Source organism: Lissotriton helveticus, chromosome 5_1 (assembly GCF_964261635.1).
Source record: "Lissotriton helveticus chromosome 5_1, aLisHel1.1, whole genome shotgun sequence".
Classification (NCBI taxonomy): Eukaryota; Metazoa; Chordata; class Amphibia; order Caudata; family Salamandridae; genus Lissotriton; species Lissotriton helveticus.
This window is the reverse complement of record NC_136065.1, coordinates 1663621036-1663648325: the sequence shown is the minus strand read 5'-3', so window position 1 is coordinate 1663648325 and position 27290 is coordinate 1663621036. Positions and strand designations below refer to the sequence as shown.

At 48.8% G+C, this 27290-nt stretch overlaps 1 protein-coding gene and 1 non-coding gene across 2 annotated transcripts; both read right to left on the bottom strand.

The window, feature by feature from the left end:
• Positions 1 to 3166: 3166 nt before the first annotated feature.
• Positions 3167 to 19835, bottom strand: LOC144755701 (syncytin-2-like). The gene is made up of 3 exons (XM_078644886.1): positions 18994 to 19835; positions 18237 to 18435; positions 3167 to 5434 (listed from the first exon to the last, which is right to left on the bottom strand). Exon 3 carries the CDS (start codon positions 5370 to 5372, stop codon positions 4173 to 4175), a length of 1200 nt encoding a protein of 399 aa, XP_078501012.1. The 5' UTR covers positions 5373 to 5434; positions 18237 to 18435; positions 18994 to 19835; the 3' UTR covers positions 3167 to 4172.
• Positions 19836 to 22400: 2565 nt separating this feature from the next.
• TRNAR-ACG (transfer RNA arginine (anticodon ACG)) lies at positions 22401 to 22473 on the bottom strand. Its single transcript has one exon. It is a non-coding gene; the product is annotated as a tRNA-Arg (tRNA).
• Positions 22474 to 27290: the final 4817 nt, after the last annotated feature.

Below are 27290 nucleotides of genomic sequence, written 5' to 3'. Positions count from 1 at the left end.
TCCTGGTGGCCATGCGCCTGTGGTCACACAATGAAGGGAGCAGGCGCTGTAAGTATTGGTTGGGCACTTCCTTTGGTAATGACTAGGCCACTGACGCCAGAAGCGCCAGCACACATCCCACTGATATGTAAGCACGTGGGCTACTTTTCTATAGTGCAACTCTAGCTACAAAGCAATGTAGTGCTGCACAGGAGCAGAGGTTAATTTGTATTAAAAAAATGCAAATGCCAGTGGCCAACATTTTTCTTAGGACGCACTCCACCCAGTTCCACCACCGGCATGGGATGTTAATTAATAAGCGCTTCCATATAGTCTGACTAAAGCTGTACTTTGATTATGGTTGACAACAGGGCACTTAATATATTCAACCACTTAAAACAATCTGCCCCTGTTCGAAATGCGTGCCTCGAGGGGGCAATGGTTTCCACCTTTGTCCAAGTAGTGACCCTTCCTTCTAGTCAGGATAAGGGAGTTACACTCTTAAAATAACCCCTGCTCACCCCCTTAGTAGCTTGGCACCAGCAGTCAGGCTTATCTTAGAGGCATTGTTTAAAGCATTTGCACATAACCAACAGTAACACAGTGAAAGCACTACAAAAGGACATCACACCAGTTTATAAAAATATCCAATATTTTTATATACTTAAGACAAGACCAAAAATGATAAAAATCGACAATAGAGTACTTAGAAATCTTCAATCATCAAAATAGAGTTGAAATATGGTTCCTAGAAGTCGATAGCTCGTGTCTGGGGTTATCACTGCGTTTTAGCATGCTAATGACCTGGCAGAAGTGTGAGGCCAGCCCTGGAGGGCTTATTCAAATTGCTAGGTCTTAATTTTCTTACCGGACAAAAGAAGAAAGGAGGAGTCTATGATGTGTCGAGGGATGTCATTCCAGGCTTTAGGAGCTAAGTTTGAGAAGGCCTGACCCTACCATGATTTGCTTTTGTGCATGCCTGGGACGTGTGCTAGTGAGAGTCTGGTAGAGCAGAGGTGTCTATAAGATTTTTGGAAATGAATGTGGGTGTGCTGGTAGGCAGGGCGTATGTTGTGGAGTGCTTTGTGTTTGTGAGTGAGGAGTAGTTTGAAGTCTACACACTTGTGTATTGGGAGCCACTAGAGCTCCCTAAGGCGAAATGTGATATGGGCTCAGCATGGGAGTTTGGGGAGAACACTTGCTGCTGCGTTGTGGATGGTCGGAATTCTCCTTGTGAGCTGGTTGGTTATTCCTGCGGATAGGATATTTACATAGTACAGCCTGCTGCTGAGGGCTTTGGTGATCGGTTTATTGGTGCTAGCCAGTTGCCACTTGAAAATCTTCTACAGCATCCTCAGGGTGGGTGTTGAAGCAGGATGAGTCAACTGTGTCGTAGCCATGTCCAGTTTATTTACAATGATTCTGAGATTTCTTGCTTGTGAGCTGGGTCAGCGATCCATAGGCCACCAGGTGTAGTTCTATCAGGGCTTGAAACATCCACTTGCATTGTCAAGCAAGATTTATTCAGGACAGGCCTTTTTTTAGGGACTACTCGCCCTTTGTGGCCAGTCGAAAATCCTCTAATTTCAGAGAAGACAAACTGACTTGTGACCTCTGTCTCTGAAAGCAGAAAAAATGTGACAAGATAACAATATTTAAAGGCATCTTTATTGCTCACAAAGTGAACGAGAAATAAAAATGGCATTAAATCACATTATCTTATCACATTTGTTGGCTTTCAGAGAAACAGAGGTCAAAAGTCAGCTTATCTTATTACATTTATTTTTCTTTCTGTGACTTTAGTTAGAGGATTTTGTAAAGTGAACTGCATGACAATTGAACGTGCAAAGCATGTTAAATGAAAGGCTGTAAGATGTCAGGCTTTTTCTAACAACATTGATTCCTTGACCTCTAGTCAAAGGTAGCACTCCTCCCAGCAGCGCCGCTGGTCAGCTGGTTCACCCGAGCCTTGTGCCTCTCTCCCCTGGGTTCGAGGCTGCTCTGCTCCTTCCTGGTATTTGCCGCCTCTCCCCCCTATTGCTGCGTGACTGCTACCTGTATTGGTCTGTATTGTGCTTCATTCACTGTCCCTGTACTTTGCCTCTGTCCCTGTAATCACTTCCACTCCCCGCCGCTACGACCCCACCCCCCTACTGCCTCTTGCCTGCTCCCTGCCGCCCGCCTGTTTTGCTGCTGTTCCCCGCCACCTCCCGCCGCTGCGTCCCTGAGCCCCCCCCCCGCACCCCATCGGACACCATGCTCCTGCCTCCCAGCTGCTCCTCCCTCCTTATCCCCCTCTTATGGAGGACGCTAAGGCAAGCCCGTCTGCGCCCATCCACGTCTGGACCTCGACCAGCTCCAGAACCTTTGGACCCGCGAACGCCACAACACCAGACTCCGCTACGACGCCAGCACCCTGTACGCACTCAACGCCGGCCGAAAACACACGCGCTTCCAAGCCACCCCGAAACAGACTCAGGGACCTTTCTCCTGCCACACCTGCAGCTTCACCTTCGACAGAACCACCAAACCACCAAGGACTGGACCCAACCACCTCCGCTGCATACTCCTCAACACCCGCTCCGCATGCAAACACGCCATCGAGCTCTGGGATCTGCTCGACTCCTCCGCCCCAGACGTGGCCTTCCTGACCGAGACCTGCTGGAATGACTCCTCGGCGCCCGACATCGCTATTGGCATCCCGGATTGTGAAGGGGAAAGTCTTGACCCCTTCGGTCAGTGGTCACCACTTTTGGGTGTGACTAAAATTCGCACATCACCACCACAGCACTTCACTGAGTAAGAGAAGGAATACACATGTAAGCTACCAAACGTTCAAGATGGAGTTGCACTTTATTTTTCAATTAACACGCAGAGAGCTAAATGCATATCAATTCAAGCGACAATGTACTTTTCTAAATATGATCCAGACTTCACTCTGTCTGGTAACAATGCAGGATGACTAATGCTCAAAATATCTCAGAGTAATACTGGAATGGAATACATTACTAGGAACACTAACACAGATGATCAACGATTCTACCCTAATGAGTACACGAGTATGGAACCCAACTGTCTATTGGCCAACCATGTAGAACAGGTCCACTGCTATAGATTGCACATTTCTATCAGAGCCCTGGATTATGAGGACAGGGCCAAGAAGGCGTAAGTAGAATTAACTAAAATAGAACATTCTGCTAGTAATTCAGTGCCTGGTAATAGCTGAGAGTGAGACCAGTCACCTATTTTAAAGGAGCCTACCATACAGGAATACATTCATGAAGAGAGATAGTTTGAAGGGTTAGAGATCTAAAGAGTGAGAGATGGGCTATCTGCCCTGGGAGATCCACAACCTGAGTGAGGCGCCGACGTCCCAAGTCAGATAGTCTTCGGCTAGCCGAGAGAACCTTCCACGCTCATGCAGCTGGGCATCCGCAGGAAAGCTCTGATCTCAGATTTGACAGTTGGGCTTGATATACCCAAAATTGAGGAACTAGGGTTCTATGATGACGCTGGCCCCTGGCCTTTCGGTGCAGGTGGCTTAACCACAAGTGTTTTGGACACCGGAAGGAAATGCTTTCAGTACATTATGTTCTGTACATTTTTAGGACAGAACGTCTTGTACCTTTGAGAAGAGAACACTTCCGGAACATCTTGTACTTTTGAGAAGAGAACACTTCCGGAACATCTTGTACTTTTGAGAAGAGAACACGTCCGGAACATCTTGTACTTTTCTAAGCTCAATGGTTACATGTTGTACATTACTAAAAAAGGACATTTTTCTGTCACGCACATTTCTACATATCTGAAGGTGTGAATCCTCATGATAGATGCTGTTTATTGCTAGAAATTGCTGCTTATACTTGTGCAAGCTATGTTTCAAAATATAACGTTAGCAGGGGTTTCAGGAAGCTGTACCACGTGTACCAGGGCAAGTGTGTGTGTGTGTGTGTGTGTTGGTCTGGGAGCTGACAGTGAAGCTAAACACTCTTTTGAAGGCCTATTTTCACCTTGTTTACTTTGGTGCTCAGAAACATGTATTTGTAAGCCTGCATGCATAGTGGGCCCTGGGGCCTCTGTTTACTACTGGAGACGGCTGGTTATTTTAGCATGTTTTCAGACTTTTTATCACGCAGGGCCTACATCAGACCTTCATGTTACCAAGGCTGTCAGAACTCTCCTTTCTGGTGATGTTAGATGGTAGAACGGGACCCTCCATCATCTGCCCCCTCTTGTTCATTTATGAACACACTCTTAAGTGAGTATTTTGTTAAATTTTCTGCCAGGGGTGGAATCCATGGCATGTCATTGACATAGCACTGAAAACTGGTTGGTCGTGCAACGTCTTCGTCTGACCTTAGTAGCTGGTTATATTGCTGACCTGATTTGTTGAGCAGGCATTCATACCGGGCAGCTGCAGTGTTGTTACTTACTGTATATCTACCTGGAGGGAGAAGTGGGGCTGGTAGTACTCCAAAGTGTGTGGCAGGTGGTGCTGGATGTGTGCTATTTTGTACTAGCTTGATCATTTGTACCTGTTCTCCATTCCCATCCCCAGGAGCCCGATCCATGTCCTCATATCTTGGTATCTCGTAAATCCCTGTCCTAGCGTAATTCATCCCTACAGCTTTTGCACTTAATTTCTTGACACAGTGACTTCCTAACTGAAAGGCGCAACACAGAAAGACCATAATTCCGACTATCGGTATCATTAGTTTTAGAATAGCAGTTAGCCAGGAGGGCATCCAGTCAAAGTCGAACCAGTTCGTTGGAATAATGTCTGCAGGGGCACCTCCTTCCTCAATCATGTCTTTTCCCAAGTTAGTCAATTCCTCAATGGCCCTTGATATTGATCCGTTGTCCTCGTCGTTCCCAGGTATGAAAGTGCAGCAGGATTTCCCAATTTGATGACACAGACCACCATCTTTGGCCGTTAGCATGTCGAGGAAGTAGCGATGTTCCAGAACCATAAGTCGTAGTGGGCGCAGTTCTTCCCTAATTGCATTTAGGCCATCCCTGGTGCTGTTGATTGCTTTCATGACTTCATAGCGAGTTACTTCCAGCCAGCGGGCATTAGCCTGAGTTTGAAAAATGGGGAATGCCCCTCCGAAGAACAGCTGGGCCTCATTGAAGAGCCGGAATTCTTCTGGGACCTTGCCACGGGCTTCAGTTGCGAAATACTCTGCTGCTCGCCGGTGTCGATGGAGGAATGTCAGGTCACCTGTCATTGGATGTGACAGGATGTGGGAAGCATTTGATGCTGGTACGACCAGGTGAATTTCATGCAAAGTCACCAAAGTGCACAGTCCGAGCCATTGAGGAGGTAGTTGGATATAGAGGTGCTCTCCGCACGCCCAGTAATAATCCATTAAAGTAGTGGTGCCGAACTGCATGTCGAAGCTGAAAATCGTGGAATTACAGTCTGTGTTGCGCCCAACAGCCACCGAGCCGTTTCCTATGAAACAAAGAGAAGGGTTTTTTAGTTTGAATCCTTTTTTATGTTCTGGCATTCCTTCCCCACTCCATGTGTACCTCCCGCTCTCCTCAGCCCATATTTGATCACACTTATCCCCTTCATTCCAGTCCGCCCACGGGGGTCCCAAGGCTGCCGCCTTACAAAAAAATCCTCCGGGGCTTTGCCATTTGTAGTTAAGGTAGACCTGTGCTAGGAGGCGTAGCATTGTTCTCTTATTACATGGGCAGTTGTGTGGGCCTGGGGGGTGTTTGAATGCTACCTCACACCCTGCCCGGGGTTTGAGGTTCGTTATGTACCCTCGTGACTTAATACGACTTTCATGCCACTCTATGTCCTGTACCCCTAACCTTCGCATTTCCTTGAACTCCTCCCTAAGTTCCGCTGCGTCGGTGACAACCTGGTGTACCGTATAGACGTAGTCCCATTTGGTGACGTTTACCATCAGCACTACCTTTTGGGCTGAAAGGACCCTAATCTGTCCTAGTATTCGGCAGAGGTACAAGTGCAGAAGGCACATGGCTATGTGCGGTGGGACTTCCTTGGGAAAAATCAGTCTGTCAGCACCTACTGCATGGGGAATGTAGGAGCATACGTAGCAAGACTCATTTGTTACTCTTTTCCCTACTGCTGTCATGTCCCTGTACCAGGAGTTGTCCACTAGAGAGGAGTGGACTGAATGGTCCCTTACTATTTGGGGCAGGCTGAGCATGGGCCTTAGACCTTCCTGTATTTGCACAAGATGTTGGAATGTTTTATGCCCTACCTTCTGGTTATTAGCATTCTTGCGGGGGACAAGAGGTTTTGTTCTGTATGGGGCGATAGCAAATCGCGTGTTCTATGGTGACGGGGAAGGCGTTGGCGGGGCGCTAGTTCTGTGGCGATGGTAGCTATCTTCCAGGGGCTAGTCCTTTCCTCTGGGGTACTGGGTGAGAGTTCAAAGTGTACACTAACGGACATATTGTTAGTAGTGCTATTTTCTGGGAGTTCAGGACCTAGTGTGTGTTGTGTTGTTGTCTGCTGTTTGAGTGTGACCGCTGGTACTGTTGCTGAAACAGTGGATGGTAAGGTATTTCTATTGCCTATCTCATTAAAGCTCTTTACAGCAAAAAAATAGACGCACCAATTAAAAGTTATTAGTGCCACTCCAACAATGATACAAAGCATAAATGTGACAAGAGTACATAACTTCGCATTGTAGCTGCTGTATTCCTGGGTCAGCACGGGCGTGTCTTCTTCTTCTTCCTCTTCTTCTTCTTCTTCGGCAGTGGACGGGAAACCGCTGTCCTCATTCAGGGGGACCATGGGCATGTCTCTTTCCTCTCTTAGTTCATTGTTTATTGTTGCGGAGGCACAGGAGCGAGCCGAACGTCTCGCCGATGTATCCATGCTCTTCGTTCAGCTATCCGGACAGCAGTTGGAGATGAATCAGTCACTGAAAAGGGGCCGTCAAATTTGGGGTCTTTCCACTTCCGGACGTGTCTCCGGATAAAGATCAGACTTCCAGGACGGATAGGTGGGAGCTCAGGATCGATGGGGCCCTTCTCCTTCCTTCTGGATACCTGGACAGAGAGGAACTGCGCAGCGCGTGTTAGTGTGCACAAGAAGTCGTAAAGCTCAGCTTTAACAATCTCAGAGGATGACTCGCTATCAGTTTTGGGCCTGCTGGGAGGGACTGCTACATTTATGGATCGTCCGGTGACAAGTTGGTGGGGTGTGAGGTGGTGATCCGAGCTTGGGGAATTTCTTAATGAGAAGAGGGCCAGTGGGAGACAGTAGAGCCATTTTTTGCCGATGGTGGCGCTAATTTTGCTTATTTTGTTTTTGAGCAGGCCATTGAGGCGCTCACAGATGCCATTACTTTGGGGATGGTAAGCGGATGTCAGCTTGTGTCTTATGCCTAGCATTGTGGTGAGAGAGGAGAAGATGGCGTTTGAAAAATGGCTCCCGTTGTCAGTCCTGATGGCGGAAGGAATTCCAAAGCGGGAAATGACGTCACGGAGCAGGAATGTGGCTGCTGCTTTGGCATCGCAGTGGACGCATGGTCCAGCTTCGATCCACCGTGAGAAGGGGCATACTACCACAATGAGATATCGGTAATTTTGGCACCGATCAATCATGTCGACATAGTCAAGGTGGAGTTCTTTGAATGGGCCAGAAGGTTTAGGAATAGTGGAGGCAACAGTTTTGAGAGTTGGGTTTGGGGAATACTGTTGGCAAATGATGCATTTATTAACAAAGAGCTGTATCAGTTCATGAGCATTGGGAATGAACCAATCTGCTTGTAATGTGGTGGACATGTTATCTCGGGAGACATGTGCGGGAAGGTGAAGTTGATCTAATGCTATCTGCAGTAAGGCTTGTGGCATGACAGGTTTTCCGGACATGGTCTGCCTGTAAATAAAATCAGCAGGGTCCTGCTGTACTCCCCTCTTTTTCCATAACTCTTTCTCTTGTGGTGGTGCACTTTCTTGTATCTCTCTGAGATGTAGTTGGGCAATGAAATCGTATTGTTGTGTGTCATCGAGTGGGCAGGAATCATTTGGATCAATAGGGGTGGTGTTTGTGTCTTTGTTGTTCTCTGTGTGTGGTGTTAAGGGTACACTGTCTTCATTTGTCTTTGTCAGTTCTGTTGGTGTTGTAGCTTGGGCAAGTAAAATTGGGGTGTTGTGCGGGTCATGCTCAGTGAAAGGTAGGGGGGGTCTGGCTGCAGCTTTGGCTGCCCAGTCTGCCAGAGCGTTGCCTCTGGACACAAAGTCTTGTCCATTCGTGTGGGCAGCACATTTGACAACGGCTACCTCTGTTGGACGTGTCAGGGCTTCTATTAGTTCTTCCAACAATAGTTTGTGACATACCGGTGTTCCATCTGATTTGAGGAATCCGCGCCTTTTCCAGCGCAAGATGCTCGAGTGTGTTGTTGTTGTGACATATGCAGAGTCTGAGTATACAGTGATGCGGTCACCAGCCCCGTTGTTTAAAGCGGCAATTAGTGCCACTAGTTCAGCGGCTTGGGCGGAGTAGTGCGATGGTAATGTAATTTGTTGTACAATGTCTAGGGAGTCAGAGGACTCATGCTGCTGAGCCCTAACCACTGCGGCTCCTGTGTATCTGATCCCTGTTTCTTGGTCTATTGTGGAGGACCCATCTACAAAATATACAGTGCTGTCAGGCAGGGGGTCCTCTTTTGCTGCTCCTGATTCATCGGGACAATATGTGGCACAGTCATGGGTGTCATCATCGGATGCAGTAATGGGATGGGCAAAGAATGTGGCAGGGTTGACTGTGTGACATTTGACAACCTTCAGGGTGGGCAATGACAGTATGACTTCATAACCTGACACTCTTTGTGTTGTCAATGTTGTTTTAGCTTTCTGAATTATGGCAAAGACAGCGTGCTCAGTATACAGTGTCAAAGGGGACCCCATGACAATGGGTGTGCTTTTATCCACTGCAAAGGCTGCCGCAGCAAGAGCTTGCTCGCAGGGGTAATGACCTTTCATGACTGAGTCTAGCATTCCGCTGAAGTAAGCAAGGGGCTTGTGGCCCATTGGGTATTTCTGAGTGAGGACGGCAGTCATGACCTGGCCATTGCAGTGGGTGAATAGGTAGAATTCTTTTGTGTAGTCAGGTGTGCCTAACACTGGTGCGTTTGTTATTTCATCTTTGAGTTGTTTAAAGGAAGCTGCCATGTCAGGTGTCCAGTCTATTTTGTTGCGTGTGTCTTTGGCTGCTTTAACTGCTTTCAACAGAGGGGCAGTTATTGTGGAAAAATCAAAGACCCACTGGCGGACATAGTTCACTAATCCTAGGAACTTTTGCATGTCCTTGACAGTTTGGGGCTCTGATGTCCCTTTGATGGCTTCAACTCTGTCAGGCGTGACCCGTCTCCCTGATGCTGATATTAACTGACCGAGGTATTGTACTTCTGTTTGGCAGTACTGAAGTTTGTTTTTGTCCACCTTGTAGCCTCTGTGAGCTAGTGTGGTGAGCAGAGAGACTGTATCAGTTCTGCACTGGGATTCTGTAGTGCTGCAGAGCAAAATATCATCGACATACTGCAGTAAGGTACTGTGACATTGGAAGTTCGATAAGTCCTCTTTGACCACGCGGTTGAACACGCTCGGGGACTCACAGTATCCCTGAGGCAAACGCCGGTACGTCATTTGCACCCCGCCGAAGACGAAGGCCAATAGGTACTGACTGTCTGGGTGGAGGGGGACGCTGAAAAATGCGTTTTTCAGGTCGATCACCGAAAAGTATTGTGCATTCGGGGGAACATTGGTGAGGATGACGGAAGGGTCTGGGACAATGGGAAACTCTGGTACCACTATGTTGTTAATTGGGCGTAAATCATGAATTAAACGCCACTGATTAGTTTTGCCTTTGCGCACAGGAAACAGGCAGGTGTTAACTGGAGATACGCATGGGTATATGACTCCTTGATCTAGCAGGGCTTGTATTGTTGGGGCAATGCCTTCCTCTGCTTCCTTGGAAAGTGGGTACTGTTTTATTCTGGGTAGGATCGCGCCTTGTTTCAGAGTTATCTTAAATGGAGTGGCAGAACGGATGAGGCCCACGTCATTAGGACCGGTGGTCCACAGGTGTGGCGGGACTTGGGCTAAGTCAGCTTCACGCACTGAGTCATATTTCTGCGGGGCAGTGGGTGTTCTTTTTTCCACTGTCGCTGACAGGGGTACCTCATATTTGTAGACAATCTCTGTTATTGGATAGTTATCAGGATCACCAAAGAGCTGTTCATCTGAAATGTCCCTCACTTGGTGTCCGGGCTCAATGAAAATCACACAGGCCCATGAGCGCATATTATCGTCTCTTGCTATGAATGCCCCATATGTAGGTGTAATGTGAAGAGCACGTATGCCTAGGATCATGCTGTTGTCACATATCTGAAAGTGCTGGGACTCCGGACGAAAGAGAAATTCCTTGGGGAGCTGGACAGTGCGCTGGTGTAGTTCGGGTGTGTTGGCTACAATGATGTGTACCGCAGTGGAGAATGCTTGTTCGTCCACAGGGCGAGCCCTCATTTGATCTGTCAGGGAAGATTGAGCAGTGAGTGCCATCATTCTTGCTAAGGGTGTGCCAGGTATAGAGCAAACCATTGTTCCGTTCTCATGGAAGTGAATAGTCATGTTCAGTTTAGCCATTAGGTCTCTTCCTAGAAGGTTGACTGGAGAGTGTGGTGAATAAAGCAGTTGTTGCTCTAGCACCCGGTCTCCTATTTGTAGGGGTACTGGCTTTGTAAAGGGGACCCTTGCTATTGCCCCAGAGAATCCCTGTGTGTCCGCTACTTGATCAGAAATAGGCAGGTGTCCGCCTGTAATGCAGGAGTACGTGGCGCCTGTGTCAATGAGGAAGCTATATGTTTTGTTATTTATCGTGACCAGGACGGTGGGGTCATCTTCACCGCTCATGATGCATGATAAAACTGGGCACACAAGAGTTGTCTGTGGGCTGTCCTAGCGTGAGTATTGCTGGATGGTGCCTTGTGCAAATGGGTTATTGGAAGTGACTACCACACCACCTGGTGGTGGGGCAGCTTGGGCTTGGGGCATCATTTGGTATGAGGGTGACTGTTGCTGCAGTTGCACGGGACCTTGCATCATTGTGGATTGCTGTTGAGCTTGGGTCATTACAGGTGTCTGGAGCTGTGCTAGCTGCATATTCTGCTGTGGTGCTTGTTGGGCATAAGCGTACACCATCTGGGTTGCCTGAGCATACATTTGTTGTTGTGGTTGGAACTGCTGGGGTGCTTGCTGGCCGGGACCCATACCTTGTTGGCCTTGGTCTCGAATCCTAGAGCGACACTCTCTTAGCAGGTGCCCCACTTTGTGACAATAGAAGCATGTACGTTGGCCTGACTGTAGTTGGGCCCTTTGCTGTCCGTTGCCCCTTCCCTGCATCCCTGTATTTCTATTGTTGTTGTAATACTGACGTTGTTCATTACTGTAGGCAGGTTGTGGTGCGAGATACTGCACCGGGGGCTGCTGTTGGATGTACTGCACTGTGGGCTGCTGTTGGGCTTGCACATACTGTACTGTCTGTTGTGGCGGAGTCTGCACATACTGTATGGCTGGCTGTGGTGAAGTCTGTACGTACTGTATGGCTGGTTGTGTTTGTGGCGGCTGTGCCTGTGTATATTGTACGGCAGGCTGCTGCACTTGCTGGGGAGTGGACTGGGTGTTACTGGCGAGCACATTTCGAGCGTCCTGTGGAAAGGTGGCGACAGCTGTCATTTGGCTGACTGGTGCCGCCAGCATGAGATTGTCCACTGTATCCTTTTTCCTATTAAGTTTCTGCTGTACTAGCTTTGCAGCTGCATTTTCAATGGCTAGTTGTCTACTTTTTTCCTGTTCTATTTTCTTTTTGCAGAAATGTATGATGTAGTCCTGTATCTCAGGCCATGGTTTTGCTTCCATGGCTACTACCCCATCTAATTTCTCCTGCACGTCGTCTGGCAGTCCCCTCTTCACCATGTGGTAAAAGAGCCTGCTGTTCCCTCCGGTTGTATTCCAGGAGTCACCTAGCTCTTGATGCCATTTTTCTTTCATTCTAGAAATGAAATTGATAGGGTCCTCATTTGTTTGCATGGTCAAAGACATGAGAGACCCGATATCGGGAACATCGGGGTATTTTAATTTCAACTTAGTCCAGACTGCCGCCCTTATTTTATCAAATGGTTCCCCATCATATTTTGTCTCGTTCATTGTTATCAGTCCGTTACTGATACTTGTGAAAATTTCTTCAGCTTCCCCTCCCATGATGGATATAAGCAAACTTTTCATGTCTCCAATCCCTGGTTTGGTGCCTGTGGTATTCTTCTCTAAGGCCACTATCCATTTGCTGGCACCCTCTGTGAGGGGTGGAAGGTTCTTTTTAATGGCTTCCTTCTCTGTATAGGACCAGCAGTTATATATGGCGGGGGCCCCTGGAGTTTTGTATAGTAGCGGCATCTGGCGGCTAATCCCTACACCTGGATACTTCGGTCTTGTGGTGTCATATCTTATGGCATATTTCTGCCAAATCTCGAGACTGGCTCGCATATAGTCGTAGTCCCAGTCTTCATCCCCTACACCATCCAGGATACATTCTACAGCTGTGGCCATATGCTGTGGTTCGAAAGACCCTTCCCTTGGCCAGGGGATCATCTGCGGGGCCAAGGACTCTGTCCATCCGGCCAGATCGTCTGTGAAGGGGATGACAGCGAAATCTGAATTCTCACCTATCTCCACTATTTGGTTGGGGGTAAGGTCCTTGTCCCGCAGGGCACAAGGCCTGCTAAAGAACATGCCATTGCCTGTTCTAGCTCGAGTGTTTCGCATGGAGGCAGTGCCAGTGACTTGGTATTTGATGGGAGCGTCATTGCCAGAGGCATCGTATGCGATGTCCTCTGGTCGTCCGTGTGTTCCTAATACTGCAAGTCTTTGTACCTCTGTTTTTCTCTTTTTCTTGGCCCCACCCGCCACTCCCGAACTTTGGGAGTCCTGATGTTGGTAGAATGTTGATGTGTTTGCTCCACTTATGGCGCGTGGCTGGCTGGAGGAAATAGTTATGGCTGTGGCGGGTGGTGGGGCGAACGGGTCGACTATAGGTGCGGGACGCCGTGGGGGTATGTCTGGGGGTGTGGGCTGGAACTGAGCTGTTCCAGCCGTTGTATGTGTATTGTCGGGTGTAGTTGTCTGGCGACAAAGGGAGGGGGACCTATGGTAGTTCACTTCCGGCCGCCCCTCATAATCTCTTATGTCCAGGGAGGGATCCGCACTTGGCAAAGGTGTGAGTGGGAGAAGGGCCGTCTGCTGTGAACTGTTGCCTAGTTCCCCATCCCCGCCCATGCTTTCAAAGCTGCCTGCGTGTTCGGAGTGTGGTCGCGAAGTGTTCATTGCTGGCTGGGTATTTGGTGTGTGAAATTGGGCAATCTTGAGGGTGTCGGACAACCTTTCACTTATCTGCTCTAATTTCATTGAGGCGCGTCGAACTACCGAAGTTATATCGTCGTGTTCAAGGCTCTGTGGGCCTTCTCGGAGGAACATGTCAGGTAGTGCATTTCCATTGGGACTGCACTCTACACTTTTATTGAAGTCTGTGGCTGCTCTCCAATTGTCATAATGGACTCGATATGGTGCTTGTGGGCCCTGTACTTCTCTTTCCTTATTCTGTTGTTGAACGGTGGCGAATGTGATCAGTGGCTCTCCTGTGCGTGGACCACAGAAGGGCATATGGTCTCGTGAGGTGGCCTCCTGCTCCGGGAATTGTGGAGCAGTCATGTTACGGAGGCCGTTCAGATCGGGGTAGTGAGGGAGTGTTTGGCGAGGCGAGTCGGATGAGTGGTGAGATGACGTGCGTGAGTTGTGTGATGAGGTGACGGACACATTGTTGGTTGCCTCCTCTCCTTCCTCGACAGGCAGGGCTGAGACAGAAGTGGGATTCAGTTGTAGTGAAAACTGCGCATTTATTTGCCCTGGTAACCCTGGCACTGTGGCGTGCAAAATTGGACTGCCACAGGAGACCGGTGTACCTGGTGGGGGAGTGACTAGGGCCGGAGCTGACGCTGTATCGAGTGTGGTTGGGCCACTGCTGGTGCCGGGTGGTGTCAATGACGCAGTACTATCGTCACCACCTGGTGAAGGGTGTTCGGGTGTGGAAAAAAGGTCACTTGGGAGTTAGTCATATCCGACCGTGGGTAAGGAGTGAGTTGTGCTCTGTACCTCTAGTTCTTTGTTCTTTGCTGATCCTAGGGCAGGGTACATGCCATTGGCCTGATATGGTGGGGGCGCAGAAGGTGCAGTGGGCAGGGTGGCAGGGTGCTCTTGCGTGTTTTCTTTAAAAATACGCCAGAGAGCCAATGTTTCTTTCCTTTTTTGTAATTTAGTTCCAGAATACTTGGTGTTTAGGAACGTGGTGGCGTGCTCGAGAGTATTTACGTTAAAAGAGCCTTCAGAGGGCCACGGATAATCCATGTTCTGTGTTAATTTGTGAAGCTCCCTACAGTGTTTGAGTATGCGTTTTTCTTGGGCACCGAAAGTTTTCAGGACATGTTGGAGTGGTGTTGCCATGACGAGATATTTGTGGGCCGGCAAGGCAGGGGTCTGATGCGGGGTATTGGCCACGCTTCTCTAGAGATCAGGCACGAGTTCTTCTGCTACTCCTGCTAGGGCGTGGTCATAAACCTCCTTTTGCAACTCTTTATTTAGTGTGGGGGTGCAACCAGGGAACTGGAGTTGGCCGCCAAAGCAGGCTTCGGCTATCTGAGACTGGCGTGGGTGTCTGGGGAAGAATCCGGACAGAACTGCTGGTCCTCCCACATTTGGAAGATGCACAACAAAATATATATGATAGCCGTGCGGTGTTTTATACACGGTGGGATTCTGTATTCTACTCATGAGGGTACTTAGTGCCTGATGTATGTATGAGAGACTACGCAATCCTGCCTGGTTGTTTTTGTCGCCTAGTTGTTGTGAGGGCTGGGGTGTGTGGGCTGTGATGTTTGTGCAGGGCTGCAGTCGTTTGTGCACAGGCTGCAGTCGTGCGGAGGCAGGTCTCTGATGAGTTCTTCTCCTACTTCAGTACAGGCGATGTGGTAGAGTATGAATCTTAACTCTATTTCGTCGGGTCCCCTGTATTTTCCTTCTGGGGAGAAATCAGGGAATTCAAGATTGTGACGGGCAAAGGCGTCGCGAACTGTGCTTTGCAGTGGGTTCCGTGGCCAGGAGGACTCGACTACAGTGGGAAGTTCTAGGCCTGGGGATAGTAGGCGGATCCTGATATAGATCCACTCCGGAGTTCTATGCACTGACGTGCCCAATATTCGTTTCTCGTAAACTGCCTGAAGAGCCTGCATGGGGTTTTTGTTTCTTGTTATTTGATAGGCAGGTGATGCAGAGGTGTAGTGAGTGCTGCTGTGATCCTTTACTATGGGGGCGGTGGTGCGTGGAACTGTTTGTGTGGGAGAGCCTTTACTACAGGCTCGGCGGGGCGTGAAAATGCTGGTGCGAGAGATAGAGTGACGTGACGAGGGTAGGCGTAATCGATATTGAGTGCCCGAAATATTGCGAGAAGAACAGAGCTACTGAGGGGTGTGACGTGGATGAAACAAGAGGGGTGGCCGTCAGAAATGCCTACAACGTTATTGTTTATCAGGAATATGGTGATATGATCAGTGGGATGATCGCACATTCCCTTATGTGTAAGTTGGTGCAGTGTGATCATCCCCTTATGTGACAGTTGAAGCAGTGTGATGTATTCTGCATGTGTGGCAGAATGCTGGGGCCAGTATTTTATAATGGATCAGACAGAAGTGCTCTCAACAGGGGTAATGTATCTTCGTTGGGGCCGGATGGTTGAGGAGTCTGGTCCTCTTCCTTCTGGCGGTGGGATGTGTACTATTTCAAATGTGGTATACGACAATATTGATTCTAGTGAGAAATCGTCGTTAATGGTGAGAATTGACTCTCGTGAAGACTCGTCGTCAGTGATGAGAATGGGTGGGTACTGTGGGCATTCAGGGGGAAGTGAGTGGGGAACAGATAGGGTGGACGCGTCAGAACTAGAGGTGTCCTCTGTATATAAGTGTTGAGGGGCAGCGGTATCTGGGGATGGTGGGGTAAGAGATATGTCTGGAATGTTATCAAGAGTTTGTGTGGAGATGTTAAGTTGGGTGCCTGGTTTAAGGTTAGCTCCTAAAAGTGTCCAGGCGTCTGTGAGTATTGTGCGGTGTGCTTCTGTAAGGGATGTGAATTCGTTGGTTGAGGAATTGTGAAGTAGGTCAGGTCTGCCGTGAAGGAACTGAATGGTACAGTGGTGGATGTGTGGGGGGCTAGTGGTCATTACGGGAATATGTTGGTGTAAGGCATAACACGTATAGGCAAGGGATGTAGGGAGGCAGGGGAGGATAACAGGAATCTTCCCTCCTCTTGGCAATCAATTGTGAAGCAAATGATTGGCACAACTCGGGCGTTGTATGTGTGGAGAAAGGAAGGGCAATGCGGGAAAGGCAATGCGACCAATGCGGCGTGCGAGGAATCGGGTATTGATAAGGTGTGTGGTACACTATACGTAGGTGAGGGACAAGGCAGAGGTATGAGTAAGGGAACAGTGGGTCACAGGGAAGGGAATTGGTGTCGTAGTCACAAAGCGCAGCTGCTACTTACACAAAGCACATGAATGCACGACCACATGTGGCATAAAGCAGGGCAAATGAACAAAACATGAAATGGAGAAGGTCAATAATCAACATAGTACATAATGAACAACATGATGACAGAACAATAAATACTGATAACATACATAGGATGCATCCTGAAGGAAACCAATATAGAAGAGCAGATGAACCATCAAGATATAAAAGAACGATCTAGATATTAAATCTCACTACTTGAAGATCAGAGCAATGACCAATATGAAATAAAAGAACGATGTTGAAAATAAATTATCAAGGCAGGAAATGTCACTATTTGACAGTGTGATCAATAACGTGAAGATATCCCCGGGATGAGTATGACATTTGAGTAATGGAAGAACAGGGAACAGAGAAGTCAGAAGTACCAATGATGTTAAAGGAAGAAGTGTAGTATTTCGTGAGCAGGAGCAGGAGGGCGAGAGAGACAGAGTAAAATAATGGCAGCAGAAATGATAAATGTGAGGAGGAGGGAGGGAAAGAACAGGGTGCCGTGACTGAAAGAGGTAGGTATGGATAGAGAAAGAGAGGAGCGTTGAAGTGGCAGTGAGAAAAAGAAGGAACGAGGGGCATGGAAGAGGAGAAAGGAGGAGCAAGGGAACCTGTGCAGTGTTAAATGTTAAGCAAGGGCGGGAGGGGCTCGGGGGAGCTGTGAGGCAGAGTGGCGCTGCTGCGCCAGGGGAGGAAGTGAGTCGGCGAGGTGCTGTATGAACCACAGAGGGCACAGAGCAGTTCCTCTTGTCGCTGGTGTGAAGTGCAGGAAGTCCGTGGGCGTTGGCTGGGGCGTTGGCTGGGGCGTTGGCTGGGTGGCGGTAGGAGCAGCGGGGAAATGTACAATAATACAGCTAGACCGTGTAAAAATAGGTCTGGAGGACAGTAAAGCGAAGGCAGAGCCCTCATTGAGGAGGGGTGGGCAGGAAGGCTGAGAAGTGGAGTGAAGGGAGGGGTGGGAGGCAGAGTAGTAATTTAGCAAAGGACTGCAGGGAATTAGGCAGTGGTAAAGGTAGGTGGCAAGGATGCCAGAGTGTGAAAGTCAGAATCAAACGACCCCCAGTGGAGAACCTAGAGGCTCCGACCCTGGATAATCCCAGGGGACACCCAGCTCCCAAGACTCGACTTGGGAGAGGGATCAGGAACCTGCCCACAGAAAAGGGGCAGGGTGGGTCTCAAACCCGAGTCAGGACCTGCAATGTCCGGACCACACCCAGCTCACAGACGCAAACTGTCGAGAGGGATCATAAAAACCTGGGGGTAGTTGACAGCAAAGAAGTAACCACAGAGGCGCTCTCCTCGGCCTGGAACCGACAGAGAGAGAGACTTGTCTGACACCGACAAACCACAACCCACAACAGCAATTATTATGAACCGAAATGTGCACAAATGAGGCGCAGAAGTATTGACATAAAAATCGTAATGACAAGTAGGACAATGTGACCACTGAGGGACACAGAGGGTTCTTGGATCGTGACCATGTGCAATTCTGAGGGGGGGGGGGGTCAGGAGTCTAGCCCAGAACCAAGCACAGGGGGCCCGCACACAGCCAAGTAGCCATCACCGGGACTCAAGGGGGAAAAAATAAAACGTTCCTTGACTCACCAATGGTAGGCAAGAGGCTGCGGCGGGGACACCCAATGCGGCTCCTGGAAGACCACCGAATTCCTCCTCAGAATGGATCAGGCAGGTACGATGAAACAGTTGGGCGCCACGTGTGAAGGGGAAAGTCTTGACCCCTTCGGTCAGTGGTCACCACTTTTGGGTGTGACTAAAATTCGCACATCACCACCACAGCACTTCACTGAGTAAGAGAAGGAATACACATGTAAGCTACCAAACGTTCAAGATGGAGTTGCACTTTATTTTTCAATTAACACGCAGAGAGCTAAATGCATATCAATTCAAGCGACAATGTACTTTTCTAAATATGATCCAGACTTCACTCTGTCTGGTAACAATGCAGGATGACTAATGCTCAAAATATCTCAGAGTAATACTGGAATGGAATACATTACTAGGAACACTAACACAGATGATCAACGATTCTACCCTAATGAGTACACGAGTATGGAACCCAACTGTCTATTGGCCAACCATGTAGAACAGGTCCACTGCTATAGATTGCACATTTCTATCAGAGCCCTGGATTATGAGGACAGGGCCAAGAAGGCGTAAGTAGAATTAACTAAAATAGAACATTCTGCTAGTAATTCAGTGCCTGGTAATAGCTGAGAGTGAGACCAGTCACCTATTTTAAAGGAGCCTACCATACAGGAATACATTCATGAAGAGAGATAGTTTGAAGGGTTAGAGATCTAAAGAGTGAGAGATGGGCTATCTGCCCTGGGAGATCCACAACCTGAGTGAGGCGCCGACGTCCCAAGTCAGATAGTCTTCGGCTAGCCGAGAGAACCTTCCACGCTCATGCAGCTGGGCATCCGCAGGAAAGCTCTGATCTCAGATTTGACAGTTGGGCTTGATATACCCAAAATTGAGGAACTAGGGTTCTATGATGACGCTGGCCCCTGGCCTTTCGGTGCAGGTGGCTTAACCACAAGTGTTTTGGACACCGGAAGGAAATGCTTTCAGTACATTATGTTCTGTACATTTTTAGGACAGAACGTCTTGTACCTTTGAGAAGAGAACACTTCCGGAACATCTTGTACTTTTGAGAAGAGAACACTTCCGGAACATCTTGTACTTTTGAGAAGAGAACACGTCCGGAACATCTTGTACTTTTCTAAGCTCAATGGTTACATGTTGTACATTACTAAAAAAGGACATTTTTCTGTCACGCACATTTCTACATATCTGAAGGTGTGAATCCTCATGATAGATGCTGTTTATTGCTAGAAATTGCTGCTTATACTTGTGCAAGCTATGTTTCAAAATATAACGTTAGCAGGGGTTTCAGGAAGCTGTACCACGTGTACCAGGGCAAGTGTGTGTGTGTGTGTGTGTGTGTGTGTGTTGGTCTGGGAGCTGACAGTGAAGCTAAACACTCTTTTGAAGGCCTATTTTCACCTTGTTTACTTTGGTGCTCAGAAACATGTATTTGTAAGCCTGCATGCATAGTGGGCCCTGGGGCCTCTGTTTACTACTGGAGACGGCTGGTTATTTTAGCATGTTTTCAGACTTTTTATCACGCAGGGCCTACATCAGACCTTCATGTTACCAAGGCTGTCAGAACTCTCCTTTCTGGTGATGTTAGATGGTAGAACGGGACCCTCCATCAGGATGGCTACAAAATCACACGCAGAGATCGCGCCAACTGTATCCGAGGAGGAATAGCCATCGTCCACAAGTCCACCCTCAAGGTCGCCACCCACACAGACGACACCCTCAACACCACCGAACACCTGCACTTCCGGATCCACACCGACCCCAACACCACCCTCAGAGGAACACTCATCTACAGACCCCCCGGACCCCTAGCTCAATTCAGCGACTCCATCGCTGACCTCACCAGCACCCACGCACTCGCCTCCACCGACTACATCCTCCTCGGGGACCTGAATTTCCACCTCGAGAACAACAGTGATGCCAACTCCACCACCCTGATCACCAACCTCGCCAACCTTGGCCTCAGACAATTCGTCACCGCACCCACCCACGCCGCTGGCCACGCACTGGACCCCGCATAATGTTGAGAATGAACCCAGAGTTTCATGTGATACTGTGCGCACATTTTTGTGGATAGATCCTTTCCACATCACGATTAGATCCTTTTCAAACAGTGCCTTTATGGTAAAACCTAAGTCTGCTAACTCTGCCCATTCATTAAAAGAGGTCCTACTTTCAGCTTTGTTTTGCTATAGAACTTAATTTTGCTTTAGTAGTTTCTTTTAAGAACACAGTCGCTAAACTATTAACCATACTCTTCTAACAAAAAGCCTGCTTGTTAAACGTTAACTGAGTTTTCATTTTAACACAGGCCCTCCGTTTCACATCCATTTTCATAGCCCCATAAAATCTACCTGTTGACTGAATGCTTTACCATTTCAAGTAACATAAACTTTAGAGGGGTTTTCACCACCAGCCGTCAGTGCACTCTTTCACCAGGCACAAACACCACCAGCCGTCAGGGCACGCTTCCACCAAACACTCACAACCACACTCACAACCACACTCATACACACAAACACACACTCATAACCACACATTCATAACCACACACACACACTCACAACCACACTCACAACCACACACACAACCACGCACACAACCACACCGTCAGTACACACTTTCACAAGACACAGACACCATAAGTCGTCAGTGCATGCTTTCACCGGGCACAAACACCACCTGCCGTCAGGGCACGCTTTCACCGGGCACAAACACCACCAGCCGTTAGTGCACGCTTCCACCAGGCACACACCACCAGACGTCAGTGCACGCTTTCACCAGGCACACAACCACTACCAGCCATCAGTGCACGCTTTCACCAGGCACACACACACACACCACCAGCCGCCAATGCACGCTCTTACCAGGCACACACACATACCACCAGCCGTCAGTGCACGCTTTCACCAAGAACACATACACACCAAGAGCCGTCAGTGCACGCTTTCACCAGGCATACACACCACCAGCCGTCAGTGCACACTTCCACCAGGCACACACACCACCAGTTGTCAGTGCATGCTTTCACCAGGCACACGCACCACCAGCCGTCAGTGCACGCTTTCACCAGGCACACGCACCACCAGCCGTCAGTGCACACTTCCACCAGGCACACAAACCACCAGCCGGCAGTACACACTTCCACCAGGCACACACACCACCAGCCATCAGTGCACACATCAATTGTTAACGCATCCACAGTTAACTATTGTAGCAATCACAGTATGGCGCACTTTACTTTTAAACATATTCATCTAAAGCGCAGCATGCCACCATTCCTACAAAAATAAATACACTTTTTTTGGCCTACAATTTATAGATTTTGTTGCAATTGGTGTTGCAATATTTAGCAATGCCATTAGCTCAAACTTAATTAATGCGAGACCTATCGCATTGCAAATGCTTGTTATAATTTTTTTGAGCCCTGGCCTACGTTGAAACATCTTTAAAGAATACCAGCACTTTAGTTTTGTCCATGTTCAGCTTGAGACAGTTGGACTTCATCTAGGTGGCCACTACCGTCATGCATGTGGTGAACTTGTTCCTAGTGTTTGATGCTTGTCCAAGAGGGACAGTATCAGTTACGAGTGTGAGGATATTTTTGTTGCAAGTCTGGACGATGTGGTCCACTGAACTCATGAATATTTTGATAAGTGTTGGGCTGGGCAAGGAGCCCTGTGGTACTGCAAATGAGTTTCTCTGCTTCAAAGCCCACAGCTCAATTGTCACCTATGCCAACTGCAATTCTATGCAAAGGGTGGCACTCTAAAGGAATTTCTGTTTACATGTTTAAGCCACGCCCTAATTGTATTGGCCGCGCCCCTTTCAGGGACCCCACATTTTTTTCATCCCACTTTAAACTCTGCCTCGCTGTAACTAGGTAGCCCGATCGCAGGCAACTATTTCTGTATTGTGTTATCGATTTCTTTTAAAAGTAATGAGAGCCTGGGCACATTGGATTCTTTCCCGATTAAAACGCTGTTCTTTCTGTGGAAGCAAATTATGGTACTTCATGATTAATGATATATTTACAGGAAAACGTGTCATTAGTTCAATCTTCCATAAACGCCCAGTAGGTATATGGCTATATTTTACTATTAACTGTGACTTCTTTTAAAGTTGTGAAAAGGAGCCTTGAATCGAGCCAGCCAGGAGTCGAACCTGGAATCTTCTGCTCCGTAGGCAGACGCGTTATCCATTGCGCCACTGGCCCGCCGATGAACTTCTTAGAGAGGGGTGAGAATATGGAGCTGCTTATCCCAGGGTATCGGTAGAGAGTGATACTGAAAGCTTTGGAGTGTTAGCATGAGCATGTCATTCAAAGTCAAACGGGGAACGCTACAGTAGCACAGGGTGAACTCCCAGAATGTAGGAGTCATGGGGAGAGTGAAGAGCTTTAACAAGCTTCTGCATGGAAGAGCAACCAGCGGGAAGACTGGGAGCATTTGGACAGAGAGAACTGGCGACGTGACTAGTTCTTTTCCGCTTCAGTGCAAGTGCACAGGGCGGTGTGGCGGGAAATACAAGTGTTTGCGCACAACATTATTCATCGCAACTGGAAAGAACGACAGTTCCGTAGACACAATACATGTGTTATTTCTTTTTCTAGAATCGTTGCCATGCACCAGTATCTCAGATGCTCCGTTATTTTGCCCAGTTTCAATGGAATAAGTCACTAGCAGCTGCATCCGTGACAGCCATTATGAAGGCTCGTGCCTTCGAGACCACGCTGGTAAAGGTGCTTTTTCAAAAATTCTATGCCAGTACCTGAGGCTTCTGATTATGCTTTCTCATTTCTTTACTGCACAAAACAGCAGCCAATGAAAATGAAAACTACAATGTAAAAAACAACATTTCCCATGAGGCTTTGAACCACGCCTCTCATACAACAACCAATCACAGTGTCCATAAACATATATAGTATCGAGACACTAATCTGGCCTCCTCTTTCTTTGCTGCTCCGCAGCCCAGATAAGTGCTCTTACTATATATGCTTATTTTTGCCTCTGGCTGATTTCATGTATGCTTAGCCTCAGCGCTATGGACTATTTATTGCTGTAGACACTGCTGTGTTTTCACCCGCCTTCTAACCTTCTTGCAGGTTGCCGGTTGCTTTTCTTGTGCTTGGCCGCCGCGGTGGTCTTTGTCCTCTCCTTCCGATTCGGGACGGCGCCTCTCTGGCCTGCTCCGCATCGGCCCCTTAGCTTCTTGAGCGCGTGTAGCGCTGTCAGATTCCCCCTTGTCTCCCCGCTCGCTGCTTCTCCGGCGGCCGCGTTTGCTCGCGGTCCGCGCAGTGGCGGCTGGTCCATAGGGGCAGCTGGGCAGCGCCCCACTAAGCAATCACAAAGAGAAACTGCTCACTGAATCGGGCAAGAATGCAAGCAGACTATCGTCTGTTTACATTTCCGACCTGTGCTGGCAGCAGCTTCACAAGTGAAAGTGCGCATGAGTCAACAGACGCACAGCCCACGCAGGTGAGAGCAGCAGGAGTCCAGAAATGGACTCCGACTGCGCATCTGCGAGAAGGGCGCTTTCGTTTTTCAGCTCCCCACTCCATTGACATTACATTAGGTATGCTGCGCATGCCTAGTGTAGTGGTGGAGTCTGAGGATAGGATCCTGCTCGGGCGGTGACGTAGGGTCGCCCTATGCCCTGTCCCATGCCAGGATACAGCCGAGTAGCTGCCCCCATTCTTCTGATTTGCCAGTCCACTTCAAAGAAAAGAGCGGGGAGAAGTTAATTCCACTGACATCTTGTGGGTGACGATACACGGGACCGGAGCGGGAGATGCCTGGTAAGTTTATTTATTTGTTTTTATGTAATCATTAAATGAAACGCCTTCCCTATCACCCCCCCCCCCCACCTTCCCCAACCGCCTAGGTCATCCAGTTAGACGTCACTTTGAAATCTGGTACTTGTAGTTTAAGTTTTGTAGCAAGACCTCCCTCCTGCACCACAGAGCAGCTGAACGCCCGGCACTGCCTTCCAAGAAACCCTCGAATGTGGCAGCAGCACGTCGGCTCTGAGTCTGAAGGAGGGAAGATAGTAAGGGATGCCGAGGTGAGGGCGTGTGGCAGGAGCAAGAGAGAGAGTGTGAGAGCAAAGAGAGAGAGTGTGTGTACGAGCAACACGGCCAATCATTATGCAATCATTATGCACAATGCTCCAGCTGACACCAGGCATTCTCTCTTATTATCTCCTGGTCTGCGAAACTGAAGCTATCCGTCCTCGTACTTTGTGCTTGAAATGTAAAGAATAGGTAAGGAGTTCCAGCCTCCCTGGAATATACCATTGTTGAACGGACTGCCCAGCGAAACATAGCCTAATCTAAACCGGCGGCAACGCAGATCTCTACTGGCTACATTAGACAGGGAGGGTGTGGGGGCTAATGAAAAGAGCAGAGTTGTGGACTAGAGAGCGCAAAATAATCAAAGCATTTCAAATTATTAAAAAATAAAGTACTTTAAAGAAACGCTGTGCCTTATAGTCCATAAACATGGAGTATTATCATACCATTGTCTAACCAGTTTATCAATCGTACTAATGCCTCATTTTACAGTGATAAAGGCATTTCATGTGCTGTAAATTGGCAAAGCTTCAAATCGCTCCTAATTGATGTTAACATTATTTCAGCAGGATACTCGTGTTAGCCTTTTTAGTGTCCAAAAGTTGCAAGTATGCTACGCCAAGTTTCGGAGAAAAACCCTAGGGGTGAACATATTTCACTGGTGCATGTGCGCCAATCCACGAATACGGTCTCAGACAGACTGCAGATTTCAACAGCAGCATGAAAAATACATTCTTGCGATAAGTTGGAAGAGGAGGAGGGAGATAGACTGAGGAGGGCAGAGGCTTGAGGGTGGAGAGGGGAGAGACTGAGAGGGTGCGGGGCCTCGGAGGAGGAAGAGAGAGAGAGGCTGAGACTTGAAGATGGAGAGAGAGAGAGACTGGAGGGAGAGTGGAGCAGGCGCGGTGCGTCCATTGGGGCGAATGAATGAATGATGGATGGATGCAGGATGGATGGGTGGATGGATGGATGGGTGGATGCATGAATGAATGATGGATGAAGGATGGATGGGTGGATGCATGAATGAATGATGTATGGATGCTGGGTGGGTGGATGGATGGGTGGATGGATGTGTGGATGCATGAATGAATGAATGATGGATGCAGGATGGATGGATGGATGCATGAATGAATGATGGATGCAGGATGGATGCAGGATGGGTGGATGGATGGGTGGATGCATGAATGAATGATGGATGCAGGATGGGTGGATGGATGGGTGGATGCATGAATGAATGATGGATGCAGGATGGATGGATGGGTGGATGCATGCATGAATGATGGATGCAGGATGGATGGGTGGATGAATGAATGAATGATGTATGGATGGATGCAGGATGGGTGGATGGATGGATGGATGGGTGGATGCATGAATGAATGATGGATGCAGGATGGATGCAGGGTGGATGGATGGATGCATGAATGATGGATGCAGGATGGATGGATGGGTGGATGCATGAATGAATGATGGATGCAGGATGGATGGGTGGATGGATGGATGGATGGGTGGGTGGATGGATGGATGGATGGGTGGATGCATGAATGAATGATGTATGGATGCAGGGTGGGTGGGTGGATGGATGGGTGGGTGGATGCATGAATGATGTATGGATGGATGCAAGGTGGTTTGGGCTCGCTCGCTGCGCTCGCTCGCTGTGGTGCAATATGCAAATTAGTTTACGCCTCACCACTTTCAAATGTCACCAGCCGCCACTGGGTCCGCGGCTTTGAGGGACTTGGCCCCCCCTCGGGGAAAGAGAAGTGCGCCGGAGCTCGCCTGACGCCCGGCGTGCGCTGACGGTGGTCGCGCGGGTCTCACACGCGCGCGCCCCCCTCATTGTGCCTCATTGACGCTCTGCTCCCGGCTGAAGAGGGGTTTACACGCAGTTGGCCAGGAGCCGAGGGCCGTTATTTGGAGAAATTAAGCAGCTTTTGCAAGCAGATTAAAATCGGAGCTTCACAGCATTAACCCCTGACTTCCCTGTGATTGGGGAGTGGGTCAAATTTTGGGCAGCCTTTCTGCACCCTGATAAGGCTGTTTTCCCTCCATTAGTCCTAGAACTGGACTTCACCTGAATTGTTTCCTTGGTATTTCCGGCTCGTGTGCTTGGCACTTCCCCTGCTTGACGCCCCTGCCTGGGCTGGTAATTGTGCTTCCCTCTGGGGACTCTGAGTGGAATTTTCAATTCCTGGTGATGATGGCAGATTCTGAATACTGCGATGAGGAGGGTACTGCGTGTGGATATCAGGGACAAGATGAATATTATGAGGAAGAGTCCATGGAGGACTTGATTGATAAAAGGCTGGACGCTAAACTGGATAAAGCCCTTTCTTCAGCCCTACTTCCCTTAGCCAAGAAGCTGGAACTCTTGGCCCCTGGTACATCCCTTCCTCTGCCCAAGCACGATCCTTCCCGTCCCCCTGCCCCTAAAAAAGTTGCTGGTGACTCGGCATGGCCCCACGCCCAGTCCTATGGTAAACTGTGTAAGGCGAAAGAATCTTCTTCGGGCGACAAGGCTCTACCGTCTCGCCCTCCTCCTTCACCTGTCCCTGATACTACTACCACTGGCACGGACACCGATACTGATTCCTCTGACGCTGCCCCACGCAAACACACTAAGAAAAGGAAGCATGCATCCTCTCCTGTTGTTCCTACCCCCTTCTCTTTCGACCCTTCTGACATTGTTCACCCCAGGTCCTCCGACTGAGTTCCCCCCCCCCGCGCTGTTGCGACCTACATGGAAATTCATCTCCGCAAGGGATTTGACAAAGAGGTCAGGGCCCGCCTAAAGTCCGAATGCCCCCGCCCCGACTTAGCCCACAAGGTGGCCATCACTCCGGACATTGACACGTCCATGACAACCTTTCTTAAGAAATACAAGAAAGACCCGAAGAAAGGTATTGATCGCGCGCTCAGGGCGTGCCAAGATAAGGTCCTCGACCTTTCCGGTCCTCTAGCAAAAA

Excerpts from the sequence above, each read along its gene's own strand:
- LOC144755701 (XM_078644886.1), bottom strand. The coding sequence starts at position 5,372 with ATGCAGTTCGGCACCACTACTTTAATGGATTATTACTGGGCGTGCGGA.